Raw genomic sequence first — 21,110 nt, forward strand, 5'->3', positions numbered from 1 at the left:
ACTGCACAGAAACAGCTATAATTTTGACCAACAGACGTCATAATTGAGCACCGGGATTTTCTAGGCGGACAGAGCTGGCAGTAAGGTCATGCCCTCAACGGGCCTCCAGCTCCTTGCTTTTGTCCTGGCCTTCTGTGGGGTCTCTGGAGTGCTGGCAGCCACCCTGCTGCCCAACTGGATGGTGAACCTGGACACGGGCTCCAACATCATCACGTCCATCATCCAGGTGCAGGGGCTGTGGATGGACTGCACGTGCTACAGCACCGGCATGTTCAGCTGCACCCTCAAGTTCTCCGTCCTGACCCTCCCCATCCACGTGCAGGCTGCGCGGGCCACCATGGTCCTGGCTTGTGTCCTGTCTACTCTAGGGATCTGCACTTCCACGGTGGGAATGCAATGCATTCGCTTAGGAGGGGACAGAGAGACCAAGAGTCACTCTTCCTTCGCTGGAGGCATCTGTCTCATGTCTGCAGGGATCTCTGGGATAATACCAACTGTGTGGTATACGAAGGAGATCATCGCAAACTTTCTGGATCTGACAGTCCCAGAGAGCAACAAACCTGAGCCCGGAGGAGCCATCTACATCGGGTTCATTGCGGCCATGCTGCTGTTGATCTCTGGCGCGATTTTCTGCACTTCCTGCATGAGGAAGGAGGACCCAGAGGCTTGGCTCTTCCCGCCCAAGCAGCGGCAGAGCCCCACCGCAAAGCTCGAGGGCACTTCAGCTTACAACCTGAGGGATTACGTGTAGATCACTGTGTGACACACATGGAACTTTTAGGTGCCTGCTGGGACTCTTGTCTTTATTTTGGATAAAAAATATATATATATCAGAATTATGCTTAACTGTCTACAAGGATTTTAAATACTTTTACAATGGCAACGTCATTTAAAATGCCAACAAACTCGCACGTACAATATCTGTTTTAAGATTATTCTTAAAATAATTGGAAGAGTCATAATTGGAAGAGGGTCTGACTATATTAATAAGGCCTATATTGATGGCCTTTTTTCCTTTATAAGATAACCTGCTAATCCATTTTCCAAATTGGTACTTAATTGAACTTTATAAAAGAGTTAAATGGCCGAGAGTGAGAAGCACCTTGCCCTGGCACAAATCCAGGGATCATCTGCCTTTGCCATCTGGGTGGTGACCCACAGGAACTGGCTTCTGTTTTCCAGCCCATGCATGACAGCACATTAGGGAAAGAAGAGCTAACCACTTCTTTCCGACGTTGCCCAACCAGCCGCCCTAACTCCCCACCTACTGGAACCTCCCTGTCTCTTTTTTCATTTTAGAAAAATATCTACATACATTTGTAAGAGCCAAGAAGATGACACTCAAAGATGAGGCAGAACTAAAGGAAAAACACTGGTAAAGGCCAGAAAGCAAAGCAAAACCAAACCTAACCAAACCAAACCAAACCAAACCAAACTCAAACCTCTGGGACTTCCAGAGCAGTTAAGTAAAGCTCAGTGATGACAGAAAGTTTGTCTGAACAGGCTCCAGAAGGGCCCTCTTCTGCTGCCAGCAATAGGCTTCTCCTTTCTCCAGATTAAGTCATTCACCCACAACTTAGGTTCACCCCGCTCCTTTACTCTCTCACTGGTTAGTATTTGGACATAAAGGTTACTTTTAAGCTGTCATTTTACTCTCCAGTTTGATCCACATTAACAAAAGCATTGCTGTTCTCTTATAAATGAGCTGCTTCAATGAGTTAGTGGATGTGCAAGTAATTTTTACAGTATAAAGACTGCTTTTAAAAATTTGAGTTAAATTATCTTATGTATTCCAAACATTTTAACTAGCAAATAAAAACTGGATTCTTTGATGTGCAAAAGAAACACTGCACATGGTTGTTTCTAATAATTTGCTAATTCAAGCCTGGTGACTGCTCACAATGTAATAGAAATGGGGAAAAGGAGCCTTTCTTTGTATATTAATAATTCAGGAAGGGGAAGAATGCCTTTTATGTGAGAACTAGAGCCTAGAATATTTTATGCCTATTTTACTCAGTAGGTCGTCACACTCTTCTTCAGCTTGTCATCAGCTGTTAATGGAATAGCTAAAGCGATAAGGTGCTAGTCCATATATAGGTCAGAAAGGGGATCACTGAAACAGTTTAAATGACTGTGTAAAGTATGCATTCCTTTTGAATGGTCAAAGTATTTCTAAACAAATGTTTTAAAAATAATTCTAACAAAGAATATTTTAATGCAGATTCATGGGAGAGGACTGCTTTTCCACCTATACTGTTCTCTCAGTTTGCTTAATGTGACTGGCTTTATATGCAGCCTATCTATCCGATAGTCCCACACTAAAAGTTTACTTTACATATTCTATATAAGTCTATATTTACTTCAAAAATAATTTTTATTTACTTTTGGAATATTCTCTTCCTAAATACACATAGGAGTGTTTTGAACTCTCAGTAATATTAAAATAAGATCTCTCCAAGAAATGGAAAAACATTCATAATAAATAACATTTGATGTAACTTTAGCTAGAAGTCTCTAACAGAAACCACACAAAAAATACCGATTTCTTTTTTTGAGGATTGGATGACTACATAATGTAACTTTTATACTGAGATAACATAACTGTCAAAAATGGTAATAATAGTGATAATAATAATATTGCCACCATCGGGGCAACATGGATGACTGGACATCTGGTCATTCTAAGTAGGGGGAGAAACGAGAACAGGAACCGTGGTTTTTATTCACATTGTGACTTTTATGGTTGTTATTCGGGAGAGGTAGAGAAAACTTATGGTACCATTTGCACAGAAGACGACACCCTAGAGACAATTTCCTGATTCGTCCTCCAAGGAGCAGGAATACCATTAAAGCCCGAATTCTGGCACAGTGAAACGAAGGAGCAGAGACTCACCTCGGGCTTGGGAACAAAAGCCCGGCCTGGGATTGTGAAGACGTGCTGCACGTGGCAGAGGTACTGGGCCATCACAGACAGGCGGCTGCGCTGTCTGCTTCCCGTAGTGGCTGCAAGTCTCTATGGAAAGACAAAGGAATTTCAGTAAATAATTAATCCAGCCTGATCATAATCAAAAGATAAACAACTAATAGAAAATATAAGAGGAATTCAAAGGAACCATACACTATGCTCAACTACATGACAAGATAGGGACATGCAAATTAAAACCACAAAGAGATACAATTTCATATCCATACGATGAACAATTTAAGTGACACCAAAAAGAACCTGGTAGAACCTAGTACTGGTGAGTACTGGTAGCAACAGGAACTCACACACTGTTTGTGGGAGGGGAAACTGGCACAAGCACAGTGGACCGTAATTTGACAATATACATAGTAAAGCTGAAAAGTAAACCCCATGATCCTTTAGAGGTTTACCATTAAGACTTTAGTATCCTAGAGAACAGTTTATATAGTTACACAAGGAGATGCGTGTATGAATGAATGTTTACTGCAACATTATAGGTAATATTTTTTAAATTTGTCTTTATTGTTGAAAGTATTACAGATGTACTCCCTTATTACCCCCTTGATCCCCTCTACCCAGCATCTGCCCACCCCCAGGCCTTCCCCATTTTATTGTCTGAATCCATGGGTTATGCATTTATGCATATAAGTTCTTTGGTTAATCTCTCCCCACCCACTCCCCCACCCCCACCTTCCCTCTGAGATCCCTAGGTCTGTTACATGCTTCTACGTCTCTGGATCTATTTTGTTCATCAGTTAATTTTGTTCATTAGATGCCACATATGAGATCATGTGATACTTGTCTTTCTCTGACTGGCCTATTTCACTTAGCATAACACTCTCCAGTTCCATCCATGCTGTCCCAAAGGGTAAGAGATCCTTGTTTTTTACAGCTGCATAGTACTCCATGGTGTGAATGTCCCACAGCTTTTTTATCCATTCATCTACTGATGGGCACTTGGGCTGTTTCCAGATCTTAGCTATTATAAATAACGTTGCTATGAACATAGGGGTGCATATATTCTTTCTGATTAGTGTTTCAAGATTCTTAGGATATATTCCTAGAAGTGGGATCACTGGGTCAAAAGGAAGCTCCATTTTTAATTTTTTGAGGAACCTCCATACTGTTTTCCATAGTGGCTGCACCAGTCTGCATTCCCACCAGCAGTGCAGTAGGGTTCCCCTTTCTCCACACCCTCACCAGCAACAAGTCAACAAGTCGTTTGTTGATTTGTTGATGGTAGGTTTCTGACAGGTGTGAAGTGATACCTCATTGTGGTTTTAATCTGCATCTCTCTGATGATTAGTGACCTTCAGCATTTTTTCATGTGTCTCTTGGCCATGTGTGTGTCCTCTTTGTAGAAGTGTCTATTCAGGTCCTTTGCCCATTTTTTAATTGGATTGTTTGTCTTTCTTTTGTTAAGTTGTATGAGTTCCTTATATATTTTGGATATTAACCCTTTATCCGATGTGTCATTGGCAAGTATGTTCTCCCAGACAGTGGGCTCCCTTTTCATTTTGTTGAAAGTTTCTTTTGTTGTGCAGAAGCTTTTATTTTGATGTGGTCCCATTTGTTTACTTTCTCCTTTGTTTCTCTTGCCCTAAGAGATGTATCAGCAAACATTGCTAAGAGAGAGAGATGAGATTTTGCTGCCTACGTTTTCTTGGAGGATTTTTATGGTTTCACATCTTACATTTAAGTGTTTTATCCATTTTGAGTTTACTTTTCTGTATGGAGTAAGTTGGTGGTGTAGTTTCATTGTTTTCCATGTACCTGTCCAATTTTCCCAACACCATTTATTGAAGAGACTGTCTTTATTCCATTGTATATTCTAACCTGCTGTGCACTTGAAAACCACATAATTTGGTTTATAAGAGATTTTGCCTTAAGCAAGATTAAAAACTAGGTTTTAATCTGAGATGCTGTGAAAACATGCTATAGGCCAAGTTGACTGTAGACTTTGTGGCATCTGTTTTGTTATCTGTTCAGAAAGCACTCCTCATCTCATCCCTTTTTATTTTATATTATCTGGCTCTTGCCTGCATTTGGACAGTTGACATTATTGGGAAGTTGAGTTTATGACAAGTGATGAGATGCTACAGTGTATCTGATACAATGAACTCTTCCTGACTAAAATGTGAAACCAATAATTATACATATTCTTAAGCCAATATCAAAAACACAGAGACAAATAATGGAAATACAGATTTCAGTTAAAGAATAAGCTCATGGCTCAAGCGGTCAAAAATATTTCTAGTCCTTCACTGAAAAAAAGGAGCTTAATTTTACCACTGGTAAAAAATTAATTGAAAATGCATTGTGCAAGCTGGAAAAATTCAAAGCAGTTATATAAAACTAAAATCAGCATGAACATAATCATAAGGCAAAAGAAATGCCCAGATTTAAAAGTTATTTCATCCTGCACTTTCTTCCAAATTGTCACTTTACATCTGAAATGTATGTTTCCACAGATGAATTCAAGAGATTTAAAAGTCACTTTAACCAAAAAGCAAACCAGTGAGGCACGGAGGGTAAGCTAATTTGATATCGAGACACGTCAGTCTGTTTCACTTAGAAGAATGCTATGTGTCCACTCCTGCCAGGGGAGGGGCTGTCGTGACCATTAACCTGACCCACCCAATCTTTGTAGCAAATGTAGCCATGATATGGAGATGAAAACATGTGAACCACATGGCTTAATTTAGAAGAAAGCAGCACACATATCTGCCCTCACCCATTACAGAAAAATCCAAGCCACAGACCAGGAAGCTCTGCAAAGGGCTTCATTAAAAGCTAGCACAAGAGTTAAGTGGTTCATCAACCATTTGAACAAACTGGTATTTCTGTGATATGTATATTACAGGTAAAGCTCTGAAAAATTCAACCTTCATTAGAAGACAGATGACTGCAGCAGAAGGCCAGGAAACCCAAACCAGTTAATGTTTCACTAAGAGGAAATACCTAACCTTTGAGCTTTTAAAAGCATTCTGACTTAGTCTAAGAAAAAAAGGGTCAAAGAATTCGCAAGGACAGTGCTACTTTTTTTCCCTTATTCATCTAAAATAATTTTAAGCACAAGTAAGAAAAATTGGCTTATACTTGAGAAGTGAAACGGCCACACACCAGGGACACACAGAACGACATAATTAATGAAGAGGTGACTCCCTCCTGCTGGGGATGTGACCAGGGTCCGCTGGAGATGAAGGGGATGAAGAGGCTGATGCTGGACCTGGGAGGAAAAGACCATAGGTCCAGCCACTTGGAGAAGCTGAATATCATGACTTCAGCAGAAAACACGTGACCTGAGTTCAGGTTCAGCTTTCCCTTAACTAGCTCCATGACCTTTCGGAAAACATAAAATTACTTCGAGCCTCGGTTTCATCATCTATAAAATGAGGTTGTATGAGATTTGTCAAGGTCTCATTTATTGCTACACAGCCTGGTTCTATTTTATGGCTGTAGCTTTATACTACCTATGTGTCCCTTAATGTGTGTGAGCTGAATTCATACATTCAGACCCTGCAGTCCTAGAGAGAAAGAAGAGGACCATGCTCATTTGTTTTGTAACTCACAAAGCCAAGCAAAGAAAATGTTTAAAAGTGCTTTCTGTGGCTAAAATACAAAATTTCAAATAGGACAGTGTCAAGAGCAGAGAGAGGGTGAGTAAGAAAATGATGCTCTGTGTCTTCCTGCCGAAACTTCCACTTGCAAAATGTGAAAATCAGGCCAGTGTTACCCATACTTCTAAAGCTTTCCTTAAGTTATAGGCTCAATATAAACTCTTTTTTCAATATTCATACTAAAATTTAACTGAAATCAACTTTTTTTGTTAAAGAAAAATAATTGCATATGAAGCTGGAGCACTTCACAAAAAAGAGCTCACCCAAGCGGCCAATAAACATGTAAACGGTACTCGATTTCATTAGAAATCTGCAAAAGACAGAATGAAACCACAATGACACACCCTTCTCCCCAGATTAGCAAAAAAATTCAACTCTGGTAAAAGTGAGTACTGAAAAGAAAGGGAGCAAAACGAATTGCTAGTGGGACCATGAACAGGCACAATGACTTTCAAGAACAACTTAGCCTTATCTAGCGAGGGTGGAGAGTTGCAGGCCTTCAGTCCGCATTTCTACGTGCCACTGTGCTCCGGCCAACGTAAACATAAGAACTTTTGGAGTTCTGTTTGTAATAAGAAAACACTGAAAGGAACCCAGGGTCCCAAAGCAGGAGGAGGGACAGATGAATTATGACAGTGGAAGAGCACGTAGTATGTCGCTATTCAAATAAACTGCAGTCATGAGCAACAGGAGTGAATCAGAGTAAACAGGACCCATGCTGCAGGCACCCACCTGTGTAACGTCCAAAAGTGGACAACACTAAAGTATATTAATTATATGCAAGAATCTGTGAGATAGACTATGCAAAAGATAATAAAGCCCACACTCACGGTACTGATTACCTTGGAGTAGGTGGCGGGTAGGAGACAGAATCAGAATGAGGCATCCATGCGTGTCAAAGATGCTGGCAATTTAATTAGGTTGATTGAGTGGCGGGGACTCAGGTGTTCTTTTCGTCAAGCTGTACATACACATTACATACTCTTTTGTCCTTGTGTGTCAGAACAAAACTTTTTAAAAACACTGATAGTCTGCAGGTCCCTTGCCTACCCTGTAGGTTTCCTTTCTAGAGAGTGCACTTGGAACACAACAGCTGGGGCACGTAGGCCTGGCCGAGGTGAAAGTCTATATACTGAATAGCGAGACACCCTCTGCCCTTTCTCAGCTCCAAATTGATGATGACATTCTTTAACTGTGACCCTATTAAGTTCAACACATCAGTGATAACACACTGTATGCTAATTCCCGTGTATCGGTGCATCATGCATCGCACGGGCTCCGTCTCTCCCTAGCCGCGCGGTGGATGTGCATCCTGTGTTCACCGCTCTGCTTTCTTAGCTGGCAGCATGTCATTCCTGCTCTGCATGGAGAGCTGACAGCAGTCACATTGGCCACCACCACATGCTTAATTTTTGGTTGCGCTGTTGTTGGGTTCTTGTGTGTGTAATGGAGTATTAACTTTAGAAAACATATTCTGTGATAAAAATGCAGTACTATTTTGTTTTGGAATTTGTTCATGTGATAAAATAGCCAGAAAAAAATTAAAACTCACCTCTGCCACTTCCTTTTGGAAAGTCAGTGTCATCTGGGTTCTGCCGTAAGCAAAAGGCCCATCTCTCTGAGACACGTTTTCAAGCCACTTGATTATCAGCGGAGTTGAAACATTAAAAGGCAGATTTCCAATAATATGTACATTTGGAGGATCTGTTTGGCAGGAGAAAAACCAACTTGAAATGATTTCCTCTATGTATTTTGAATACAATTTTAGTTAAGCATAAAGTCAAACTAAATATTAATAGTATCAAATAAAAATATATGAAACAGTATGGTTGAGTATTTTCCACTCCATTAATTCTTCAAAAGCAATGTTTTTCACAATCAGCTTTGAATCATTAAGGGAAAAAAATTCTACCTAATTAATGTTCAGTCAGTCAGTGAAAGTCCTGATTGCTGGCTTAGGAAAAGGTAAAAAAGAATCACTTTGAGATCAAGGTGCCTATAAGGCACCCAGAGGAACCTGCCAGAGGGTCAGATGCCCAGGAAGGGAACACAGTCTGGATATAAAGCTGCAAGTATCTGCGACATGCAGGTGGCAGTGAAACCACAGGGGGAGAGTAATTGAGGCAGATCTGCAGCAGGAGGAGAGAAGATGGAGGAGAGAAGACGCCCAAGAAGAATCATCTCAGAAACAACATGTAACAGGTGGGTGATAAAATAACCACCAGCAAAGAATAGAGAAAGTTCGCAACGACGTAAGAGGAATATAGGAGGGCCTGGTATCAGGGAAGAAGGGAGCAGAGAAATCTTCCAGAAGAGAGTAGGTAGCAGGCAAATGAGGCCGGGAGAACTCAGTCACATAAGGCTGGAAACAATCAGGAGGTCACTGTGGTGGGGCAGGGGCAGGGATATGAAGGCAGGGTGCTGAGAAGAGAATGGCATGTTGGAAGGTGGAGAGGGGAAACATTGCCCCTCCAATAGTTCTGAAAGGTTTTATAGGCAAAAAACAGCCTATGTACCTATGTATTCCAAAGAACTGGAACATAGAAGTTCTCAATAACCACCACCTGTGAATGAAGACTGCCCTGGCTGGTCACTGAGTGTGAAAGACAATGGAAACGAAGTTAAAAGAAAGGTTTGGGTGTCACTTGGTTCACCAAAACACATATCTTTTTTTTACCAATTGGAAAAAGTAACACCTCACAGTTCACCCCATCTGTATGTGGCATCATAAAAATGACAAGTTTATTTGAATAGAACCCAAAACTTTTGAAAAATGAGACAAATAAATTAGAATTAAGTACTAAAGTTTTATTATTTTGGAAAAAAGTGGAAAAGCAGAATAAAATCACAATGCATACATATTCTCTATTAATTCTGTTCAGATAATTTAAAAAATATATTTTTTTGATTTTTTTAGAAAGACAGGAAGGGCAGGAGAGAGAGAGAAACACGGATGTGAGAGAGAGACACTGATTGGCTGCCTCCTACATGCCCCCTACCAGGGATCGAGCTTGCAACCTGGGCATGTGTCCTGAGTGGGAATCGAACCAGCAACCTTTCGGTGCACAGGTGCATGGGGTTATGCCCAACCAACTGAGCCACACCGGCCAGGGCAATGTCCAGAAAACTGTTAATATAAATATATAATAACACTTGTGATATATAATAATATAAATATTTCTAATATAAATAATTACAAAAAATAAGAAAACCAATCCAAAGTCACTTACCATCCTCCCACTGTCTTTTAAGACTTTCTGGAAAAGCCTTTTCTATCTTAAATGTCAACACATCTCCATGGACTATCCTCAGTTTTCCAGGTGCTGCATCAGAAAGCATCTAGTTCACAGAAAGGTCAATAAAATGAGCTCATACACTTGGGCAAATACTGAAACTATTTTTTTTACTTCAAATCTGTGATTAAATCAATCTGAAAAGCCAGAGACTAACAGTGACCATGAGTGAACTAATAGCACACGGTATCCACCGCAATAGCCTACTGTGTGTTTCACTTTCAACATATGAATGACTAGGGACAGTAATAGATGACAGTATAAAAATAGCTTATCATTTCACAAATGATATATTAACGAAATCTTGACCCTCAGAATGACTTGTATTTCTGTATGGATTTAGCAAAAACTCAACTCCTATTTAGAAGTTTTAAATTAGAGACTAAGCATTATAATGACATACTGCGAATTACGAGTAAATCACATATAAGATGAGCTTAATTCAATGAAATCTTTAGAGCCTAACTCTACATACGGGATTCTATGTTTTACCAAGATCTTTAACTTAATCTATGGACAGACTCAAACCAGGGAGAAAGTCATTTGTCGTGGACAAGCTGCAGGGGAACTCAGATACTCCCCTGACCAGAGCATGGCTAATCTTAATATTCTTGATCCACAGGCACTTCCAATCTAATGAATTATCCTGTATCCCCGCCTATTCCTACCTTCTAACCATGTGCTTTCCTTCCTCGTTCTTCAATCTTTCTGAGTAAAAAAGAAACAGAAAATAAGGGGGAATGAAGTGAAGCACCTCTGCTTTGTTACCTTCATTCTCCCCTCTTCAGGGCCATTCCTTAAGAAGCGCTCTGACTCTGCTACAGTGCTGGGACTTGGCTAAAGAGAGCCTGAAGGCTCGGCGGGCTACAAAGCTGCATCATGTTAAGTGCCCCTGCATCCAACACAGAACTTGACTCCACATTAAGACTCAGCCCAGGGAGCTCAGAGAACTCAGCTCCAATTCAGGGGACACTGGCCCCGAGCACCCCCTGGTCCTGCTTCTTTAGCTCAGTTCAAGCTGATTTTCTCTCCTAACTCTCTCCTTGCCTAACCCAGGCAACTGGAGGAAGGATGTAAGAGGCAGCATGGAAGCCGGAGAGAAGACACGGACCACCTTTGGGTCAGCACTGTGCCTTGCACATGCTTCTTCGTAGCGCTTAGAAAGCCCTGTGTCACAATTATGTGTCTACGGGGTTCTTTCCCCATAACAAGGTGTGCTCCTTACGGGCAGCACCCATTATCTACCTTAATGTCCCTTGCAGTTACAAAAGTACAGAGTGGGTGACCAGATGGCACTCAGTTTTTTGTGAAGCTGGAAACTTCCTGTCCTAGCCTTGAGATTTTGGGTTCCACAAATTTGTAAGGTCAATTAACTGGCAAAGACTTATTTCACTGATAACTCAGGCAGAATTAGACAAGTAATGTTTCAGAAATACAGAGCTCAATTGCCTATACTGGTGAGAGGTTAAACTTTTTTTTTTTTTTTTTTAATATATCTTTATTGATTTCAGAGAGAGGAAAGGAGAGGGGGAGAGGGAGAGAAACATCAATGATGAGAGAGTCATTGATCAGCTGTCTAGCCCGCAACCCGGGCATGTGCCCTGACAGGAAATTGAACTCCGATCGCCTGGATCCTAGGTCGATGCTCAACCACTGAGCCACACCCGGCCGGGCATGGTTAAACATTTTAAGTTTGGGAATCATCTCAGTTGATATATTTAGTCATGGTAGTTCAGCAAAAACAACTGTGTATCTCTGATATTGAAGTACTTATGGATCATTTTAAATTACCACAATTTGTTAAAATTTAATTTGATGAGTTCCAGACACTAAATCTTAGAAAATGTAATAACCTCAATATCCTATAAATAAAAAAGGAGATAGCTCTCTATGGGACAGGCTCTTACTGTATAAAAACTGTGTATTTAATGATAGCATTTACCATCAACAAAGAACATTAGAATTTTTTCTATAATTATGCTTCACATAATTAAAACAAAACAAATTAGCATACCCAAAACTAAGAGGCAGAACTAAAAGCCTATGTTTCATGATGTCAATATATAGAAAGTAATTAAGTAATTAGTAATTAAGACTAAAACAAAACAATGTAAACTTGGCGCTTTGGCATTAATTTACATACTGATAACTCAACCACGTTTGAGATGTTAATTTTTTCCACACTGATACAGCTGCATACCAGGAAACTGATATAACACACATTCACCTTCCTTTCCTAGGTTTAAAGTTACATTTCTATTATATATTTTTTGGACCCCACTTCAGACTGAAGTCGGTGAATGTCAAACCAAATCCTCTCATTCTTTAAAAGATCTACCTCTTCCATGACTACTCAGTCACCTGATCTTCCTTTGTCTGCCTTCCCACTGCAGAAGGAATGAATGCTGGGGTTCATAGCTATAGGTGAAGGGTCTGGAGCATCTATGGGGGAAAGTGCTCCCCAAACTAAAATGATAGTATGATTATAGACGACAGCCATTTAAACACCTGATGATATTCAGGAATGACACAGACTTTCTAACTAACCACTTAGAGAGAAAAATGCTTTCATTATCATGTTTGGGATGATGGAGGAGTGGGACAGATCAACCGTTATAGCCCTTCAAGAATATCACTGTTGCCTTACACTTCAAAACCCCAGAGGTATTACCTCCTCATGTGCTTGCGGCACAGGGGACTATGAATACAGGCACTTGATCACAGCCAAACTGGTCCTTTTATAGACACTCCCAAATTGTCCTATCACTTTTATTTTAGTTTTCAATCCTATATTCTTCGAAAATGAGACTTAAGCTTAGAGTAAAAGGATTCATTAAATAAGGCTGTAAGGTAGGAAACAGAAAGCCAAATCATGAAAAGGAGAAGTAGACATGTGAATTGTGAGAGCTGACAATCCTAGAGGTGTTAGCTCTCATGACCAACGCACTGAATTATGGAATTCCTACTCCCTATTGTAAGGAATGATACCTAGTCTCCAAGAGAGAAAATGCTTGTTTTTTCCTGGTGCTGGGTTTTGTAAAGGGTACATGGCACAACACAGTGGAGAATGCCTTTACTGAAAGGAGAGGGCAAAAGCGGAAGGATCCCTCATGTGGTGATCTCAAAATCCCTCCTAACAAGTCAAGGTCTCAGCGCACACTTTTCTCTAGGGAGCGAGTAACCATGGGCCACCTAGGCAGTTTGTTGGTGATGTAATTTGATGACAAAATAAGTTATGCAATTCTTGGAACTTAGGTACAATTATAAATTCCTTGAGAACAAAAAACTATCAAACAGCCATTTTGCACATTTTATGCTACTGTCTCACGGTGAGGGGCCTACGGCAGCCAGCACTGCACAGTGGGCTGAGCACTGGTCACACGGCTCAGTGATACGACCTTCCTGACACAGCAGGAATCCAAATACTGTTGAAATAAAGGCTGGGCAAAGCTGTTAGGCAAACTATATATGAGAGTAAAAAATCTGTAATAGGGAATATAATAGGTGAAAATACAATTTTATTCTTATATATAAAACATAGAAAAGACTAATGCTATTGTTCAAAAGGAATTCAAGATGTTACAACAGAATTTTCTTAGGGTGAAGATTCTGGCATGATTTCTAAGTCAGCTTGCTTTGCTTTTTAAACAGGACCAGAACAGGTACAGTAGAAACTCGTTTGCTCAGCCTCATGAAGGAATTAGATGTTTGATTTAGTAAATTTCCTATTTAACCAATGTTTACTCCTTTAAGTGTTAACATTTCTTAAAAAGACTTACATATGGATATCTTTCTAAACTATATTGCACAATTCTCTTCTTCAAGCCAAGTACAATGAACCCAGTTTCACCCTTTCCTGGACGACTTTTCCATTTCTGCCGGTAGAGTAATGGCCTCAATGGTTATGACCCTTATTACTGCGCTTCCCCCCGCCCCATTTTTATATTTGCTTTTTATAGCTTTTCTGCCACAGTAATAACTGTACTTCTTGCTGCCGTCAGAGGTCTGCTTCTAGCACTGATCTCTAGAGCTTTTTTTAATCCTCACCTGAGGATATTTTTTTCCATTGCTTTTCAGGGAGAGTGGGAGGGAGGGAGGGGGAGAGAGAAAACCATCGATGGGAGAGAGACAAATCAATCGGTTGCCTCCTGCATACACCCAGACCAGGAGGAAAGGAATGAATCCGAAACCCAGGTATGTGCCCTTGACCGGGAATTGAACCCACAGCCCTTCGGTGCGCAGGTCGATGCTCTAACTACTGAACCACACCGGCCAGGGCACGATGTCTGCACCTTGAGTTTGAGGTGGACTAGGAAATCACTTTGGCTGTAAGCTATCTTTTGTTTACTTGTTGGTTCTGTTATGATTAATATGATTGTAGCTATATCAAATAAGTCACATGTGTAAAATATGTAATCATGTCACAACAGAAAGTCAAGCAATCTTCCTTTTTTAAAGTTTGCTAGAGATAAAAGAATTTCAAAATGTTATTATCTTTGATTAAAAACAGCTCCTTTTGCCAGGATGACTATATTATATTTTATGTCCCTTTATCAGATGATGGGAAGGGGAATAATTATAATAGCAACCATTGACTAGCTACTGGCAATACACCAGGCTCTTTACTTGCCAGGCTCTCTGTATAAATCCCTGTCTATCCTTGCAATAACCACCAAAGATAACTATTATTCCCAGATGAGAACACTGAAGCTAAAAAAGATTCAACAAAAAGCTCAAGGTCACAACCTCTAGTAGCACACCTGAGATTTGAACACCAGCCTATTTGATTCTCCACCCTGTCTATCAAGTAGAAATGATCATCACTCTGTTGACCTGTTATAAAGCCAGAGGCAATCCTAACAATAATCAATGCCTTCCTATCTCCAAAATCCCACAAAATAAGCATATAACTTAAAAGTTAAGAAGAATCCTAGAACTTCTTACTCTGGACAAGATGTACATTAGGGACCAGATATACTCTGTGCCTTAAATAAAAACAGGACAACAGGGAGCACGGGAAAACCTGCAGACCCAAGGAGCTCAATGAAACCCACGGACAGAAACATGAAGAAAAGGACACCAATGCACATCATGATGAAACTGCTCAAAACCAGTGATCAAGAAAAATTCAAAGGCAGCCAGAAAGAAAAAGCCAGAGGAGGAGACAGAATGATGACAGATTTCCTGTCAGAAGCAACCCAAGAAGACGGCAGAGTGATATCTTAAGAGGACTGAAAGAACACTGCTAGGATGTTTTTCAAAAAATGAAGACAAAATAAAACTTTTCGGTCATACAGATGCTGAAAGGTTCATCAGCAACAGATTCACACTACACAAAACGCTAAAGGTTTTTCAGATTAGAGGAAAATGATACTAGATAAAAATACACTCAAAATAGTGACCACATGGGTAAGTAAGAATTTTCACTTACTTAAATGTCTTTAACACAGAATCGACTTTTGAAACAAAAACGACATTGTATTGTGGGCTTTACAACATATGGGCAAGTATGACAATGAGCACAAGGCCAGGCAGGGAGAAGCAAGGAGATGACGGAGCTTGTGTGCGGAAACTGAAGCGGTGCAATGCGTAGACACGCTGGGATGTGTGAGGACGTAGACCCCACACCTTCAGTAAACCGCTAAAATTAACAAAACAAAGAGCTACAGCTGTGTAACACGCTGAAGGTGTAGGAGAAATTCTAAGCCCAATGATTCCATAGCACTGAGCATTTTCTAGTGCTCCAGGGAAATGGCATCACTCCCCTCCTACTCCTCCTTCCAGATCAGCAGTCTCCTGATCAATCCTTAATTAGCAGGGGTGTACAAGACACACAGGGTTAATAATTTAATGGATTAATTATGTCAAAAACTGTATTAAGTGCTTATTACGTATGAGGTATTCATTTAATCCTCATAACAATTCTGTGAGCAAAGCGACAAAGAGTCAGTCACCAGCCCGAGGTTATACAACTAGTAAATGGTAGAGCCCGAGGTCAAACCCAGAGTCTGACTCTCAAGTCCGTGTTCCTTGCCATGAAACTGTGCTAGAATGCTTTCCCACATTAGCAACGTTTTCTTACTTTACAACATGCTGACAGTGAGACCTACAAAATCAGGACATTCTTTCCTCCAAGCTGCCTCATGATAATATTATAAGAATTGAATTAAGCTACAAATGACATACTTTCAACTAGAAGGCATTTTATAAATTATTACAATTTCTTTGAAAAGTCATTCTATTAGCTTAGAAGTCACTAAAATGGAATCCTTAAAATAGATCGCTCTCCTTCTGCCTTTACTCAGTTTTATGATTAATTTAGTACTTCTAAAGGAAAGTGGTTTTACATATTGAAACATTCTTTACAGGAAAAAGAAGTCTATTTGGAATATTAGTTCCCAACATTTCCTTTTAAGGCAAATTCCTTTCCTGCACACAAGGCACTAAGAATTTTGCTTCTTCTACAAAAACAGATAAGAAGTCAAATAAACATTTTCTGCAGAGTAATTTACCATGAAATTAACCTAATATTTAGAAAACGAGCAAAAAACTTTTTGATAATCAATGCTACACAATTATTCACTTTCATTGTTAAATGCTACATATAGTCAGTTAATCAGATAGATACACAGCCAACCTTTTTCTTCACCATGTGAGGCATTACTGAGCACCTGCTATGTGCCAGGCCCTCAAATACGGTGCATGTGCAGTACGGAACAACAAATATACAAGAACACAGAGACAGTGTCAGATGACAGTAAATAATGAGACAAATAAAACAAGGAGGGCCAGGAGTGCAGGGACAGTTGAGATAAGAAGGGTGCAGCTGTCTTTTAAATGGTCTGTCTTCAAAGATCTTTAGTTGAGATCAGAGAGAAGAATATGTGAACTAAGATGGGGATGAACAGAAATGTGATCCACCTTCCTAATGAGAACGAAATGCATATAACAGTGGTGAGATTCAGGGTTAAGAAGTCTCTAGAAGAGAAAAAAATCATATGAGTATTCCGTGTGTCCAGAAAGGGCTAGATGATTAAACCTGGAGGGAATTATTCGTGTTGTTCAGTTTCTTTTCATCACCTTATGATCTCACCAAAATTAATATCCACACTTCCATCTCCACTTGAGATACAGTTCTTAAAATAAGAAAGCAGTTCAAACAAAAATCAATATTGAATTCCACATTTGATCAAGGATATGCACCATATAATATCCCAAAATAAAGTTATATATCTGAAACCAATTCTGTCAATGAAGACTAGCAAAATAAGAGTAAATATAAAATTTCTTAAAACATAAAAACTGAATATAACAAAATAATAAGAAAAAAAGTCACTAGGTTTCTTTAAAAAAATCAGATACATGCATACAAAGTCCTAGATTTTCAAACAAATTTTCTCAAACCGTTCTGGCAGAAATTAAACATTTTTCCAGTAATACACATACAAGTAAGTATTAGAATGTATTAATTTTAAACCAATGTTTCCTCTTGTATGAAAATAATAATGCAGATAATTTAACTATTCTACTGAACTCAAGTAGTAAATTGCTAAAGGCTCTTTCAAATGCTCTTTTAGCAATAAACTGCTAAAGGCTCTTTGATTCCTCCCTGTTAAATGTATTATTTAATAAAATAGGGAGGAATCAAAGGCTCCTCAGTCATTAAGTGCCCTGATGAAGAATTCCCTTTACAAGATCCCTCTTCCACTGTTTGCCAATGTTTTAAAAATGTATGTCCCTTATTATTATTTTTTTAATCCTCACCTGAGGATATGTCTCTACTGATTTTTAGAGGGAGAGGGGGAGAGAGAGAGAATATTGATGAGAGAGAAACATCGACTGGTTGCCTCCCGTACTTGCCCTGACCAGGATTGAACTGGCAACCTAAGCATGTGTCCTGACTGGGAATCGAACCCGTGAACTTTTTTGGTGCATGGGACAACGCTCTAACCAACTGAACCACCCGGCCAGGGCTGTCCCTTCTTATTTTAAATCCACATCTGCCTTCCTCCACCTATTTGTTTTAATTCTTTCCTTGAGAAGATCAAAACCAGCCTTTGATAGGCAGCTCTGAATTCCCTCTCAAGGCTTCTCTTTAGTTGAAATGTGTCCAGTTCCTTCAAACATTTCTCATAAAATTATAGTACTATTTTGAAGATGCACATACCACATCATTCACACTCATCTTAAATCTATACATACATTGGTACCATTCCTTCACTTAAAAAATTCTCTTCTCCAGAATGCCTAAGCTTAATAATTGGTCTCTCAATTAAAAGCCAATGTCTTCTCTTTTGCTTGTACAAATGATTCTCTGAACCTAAATGAAGTTCTCAGAAATCATGCTGAGTCATTCTTACCATTATTTATCCTTACTTATTTTTAAAGGAATGAGCCATGATATGCACAGATATTAGATTTTTTTTTTATAAGGTTTAGCATTTTTATTTTAGCAGATTTATTCAACCCTGGTCAACAGACCACGTGGGGATGTTTGTTAAAAATGCAGCTTTCTAGGCCTCTCCAGACTATGAATCGAAATCTCTGGAATGGGGCCTGGGGATCTGCAACCTATTTAACCCTTGGATACCGTGGGGTTTTAGTCATGGCCTAAAGATCTAAATTGGGTATTTAAAAGACAGTTTAAGTATCTCACCTGTAGTCCAGGAATAAAGCGACTGTCCTTTTCAACCACCAGAAGTTCAGCAACATTGGCATTGAGGATGGATCTGGTGATTCCCCCTGGCCCAGGGCCCACTTCGTACACATACGCATTTGTCAGATTGCCAGCTTTCCTCACAATTTTATCTGGAGAAAAGAAAATTTTAGTTATCTTGGTGAATTTTGATGTATGGAATTTTTTAAAAAATCAATAGAAATTCTTATCATCCATTAGTTAATCAACTAATCCTTTATATACAATATTAATCCAACTATTTAACTCAACCTAAACCAACACAAAGTGGCCATTCTTTGTTCTACCACAACACTATTGAAAAGTACCAGTCCTTTAACAAAATAGGATTATCATGCCTTTTTGAAGGCGTTTGTCTCTGAATGTGCCTGAATAGTTTGAGGGCAGAGCCACTGCCTACTAGCATGGCTCTCCACTTGTAAAAATGAGAATATTCAATTCACTCCATAATTCCGGTGTTTGATGTACCGCCTCTGTTCCCTCTGAGAGGCTTTGGTCTGTATCGGAGGAAGGGTTGGCTTTAGAATTCACACCTGAGCTGGAGCCCCTTCTCTTCTTCCATTTGCTTTCTAGATGACCTTGCCCATAGAACCAGACAAGAAACATGAAACGTTCAGAGGAGTTAAATTGGGTTAGTGAGCATGTTGTGAGGACTTGTGAAAAACCATATGAAGCACCCATGACAAACAGATGGCCAGTGGGTGCTGAGTCCCTCCCTGCACAACAGACAAAACTGGTTTCGGATGGTTGAGAGACTTTCTTCCTTTAAGCCTACAAAAGTCAGTTTTCTAAATAACAGAAGCAAAAATGGGACAATACAGCGTCAGTGAACGCTGCCAACTAGTGCTGGCATGTTTCAGTGACTACATTTCCACTGTGCCAGGAGGCCCAGTTGCTTGGGTTTTAATAACTGTAAGACCAGCCCATTGTATGTTTTTTCAGAGTGATGACTGACTGCATTGAATCCTCTATAATCTACTTTTCCATGATTTCTTAAGGTCTGCTAACTTAAAGTAGATTAATTAAAAAAAAATCACTTCTCTATATCAACTTGCATGTTTGCAAAGCTTAAAAACCTCCACTGTTGAATTTAGCTTTTAACTGAAGATGACCAAGAATCTCAATTTCTGCAGGTCTTGTGATCTAGGAACTTGTTGCCATTGCCGCACTGACCAGCAACTAGGTGTCTAGGGGTAAAAATGGAGACTGTCAGCACTTTTTAAACTCTGGGTTTTTAAATAGCGGCATAGAAAATTCTGAATGTGAAAGCAGTCTTGTTCGTTCCAATATCTGATGTTCGACAACTGCTGAGAAGCGGGCTGCTTATCCGGCCCGTCCTTGGGAACTGGCCGGTCTGCGCGAGGAACGTAAAGCACAGCACCAGCCCCGCAGGCGCCCGCGCGGGATTCCGCGAGCGCACGACGCGTTCCACGCGCCCGCGGGGCGCGGTCTTTAGTACCGAGCGGCGGAAGCACCTGGGTGAGGGCCGCGGGACACCTGTGCCTGACCCTGGGCACCTGCCCGCCCGCAAGACGCCCGCGAGGCCCGCGACCCGAGCCCCCAGGGACGCGGGGCAGCGAGCCCGGGGCATGGTAAGGCATCCACCTGTCAGCCTCAAGTCCAGGAGAAAATTCTGGGAGAGCTGCTTCGCCGCTTGCAGTCTGAACAACTTAATGATCTCTCCAATCGTGGGCAGCGGCGGGAGACGGAAAGTGTTGAGCGCCCTGGAGGCCGCCATGAGCCTCCAGGAACCTCACCGGGGCCGTCCGCGGCGGCTCCGGACGCACCCGGCGGAGGAGGGGCCTGGAGCACGTTGGCCCGCCTCCGGGCCCACCTCATTGGTCGGAACCGAAGTGCGCGGACAGGAAATCCGGGCGTCCCCAGGACGCATGCGCTACGTCCGGCTAAGTGCGGTGCAGGCTGGGTGTTGCTGTTTTCCCGCACTGTGGGCGGTGTTGGAACCTTGCGGGCCACGCCTCTGGCGGGTGGGCGGGGCCTCTGGCGGGCGGGCGGGGCGTCTGGTGGGGGCGGGGCCTGGGCAGAAGCCCGGAGGGGCGGATCCGAGGACCCGTGAAGCCCCGCAGGCGGCCAGGGTTGCGGTACCCTGGCTGATGGACGTTCCTGATGACGCGATGTAAACAGGTGCGGGAAAGCTGGAGATGAGAGGATGAGAGGCACAGCTGTTGGTTGCTAGCAGTTCTGTCTCACGGTTGGATGTTTTCAGGACCTCAGCACTGCAGCGCCGGATGGCAGGGTTCTAACTTCTCTCAGCCTTAGTTTCTTCATCTGTTAAGTGGACAGAATGTCTGCCTTAAAACTGCGGGCACTACGCGAGAGAGGTCGCCTGGTGTGCGACTTCAGAGCGCAGTGCAGGGCGTGGCGCGTGGTGAGCCCCGATCAAGGGCGCGGCTGTTGCTACTGTAACTATCCAGCAGGTGAAGGCGCCCGCGGGGTTAGACTGTGTCCGCGCAGCTCGTTAGCGGGAGAGCGAGGAGTAGGGTCAGCTCTTCCTCGCTTCAAAATGTATCCACTCAATG

The 21,110-nt window shown here is 41.2% G+C and overlaps 2 protein-coding genes across 3 annotated transcripts in view; one reads left to right on the forward strand and one right to left on the reverse strand.

Annotated features, from left to right (window-relative positions):
- The window catches only part of TFB1M (transcription factor B1, mitochondrial), a 31,201-nt gene extending 10,808 nt beyond the window's left edge, over nt 1–20,393 (reverse strand). For both annotated transcript variants that reach the window (XR_013998974.1, XM_081139639.1), the window contains exons 1-5: nt 20,179–20,393; nt 18,535–18,686; nt 9,816–9,924; nt 8,138–8,289; nt 2,894–3,013 (exon numbers count right to left, since the gene is read on the reverse strand). Coding sequence is in view for 1 of the 2 variants with exons in the window: in XM_081139639.1 (XP_080995765.1) it covers nt 2,894–3,013; nt 8,138–8,289; nt 9,816–9,924; nt 18,535–18,686; nt 20,179–20,311 (666 nt within the window). In the remaining variant the exon portion in view is untranslated. The remainder of the gene's footprint in view (nt 1–2,893; nt 3,014–8,137; nt 8,290–9,815; nt 9,925–18,534; nt 18,687–20,178) is intronic.
- CLDN20 (claudin 20) lies at nt 89–751 on the forward strand (the record flags this gene model as incomplete). The annotated part of the gene is made up of 1 exon (XM_081140421.1): nt 89–751. The coding sequence occupies one exon, from the start codon at nt 89–91 to the stop codon at nt 749–751; it is 663 nt and encodes a 220-aa protein (XP_080996547.1).
- Nucleotides 20,394–21,110: the final 717 nt, after the last annotated feature.

The sequence above is a fragment of the Miniopterus schreibersii genome (assembly GCF_964146895.1).
Source record: "Miniopterus schreibersii genome assembly, chromosome: 6".
Lineage (NCBI taxonomy): Eukaryota > Metazoa > Chordata > Mammalia > Chiroptera > Miniopteridae > Miniopterus > Miniopterus schreibersii.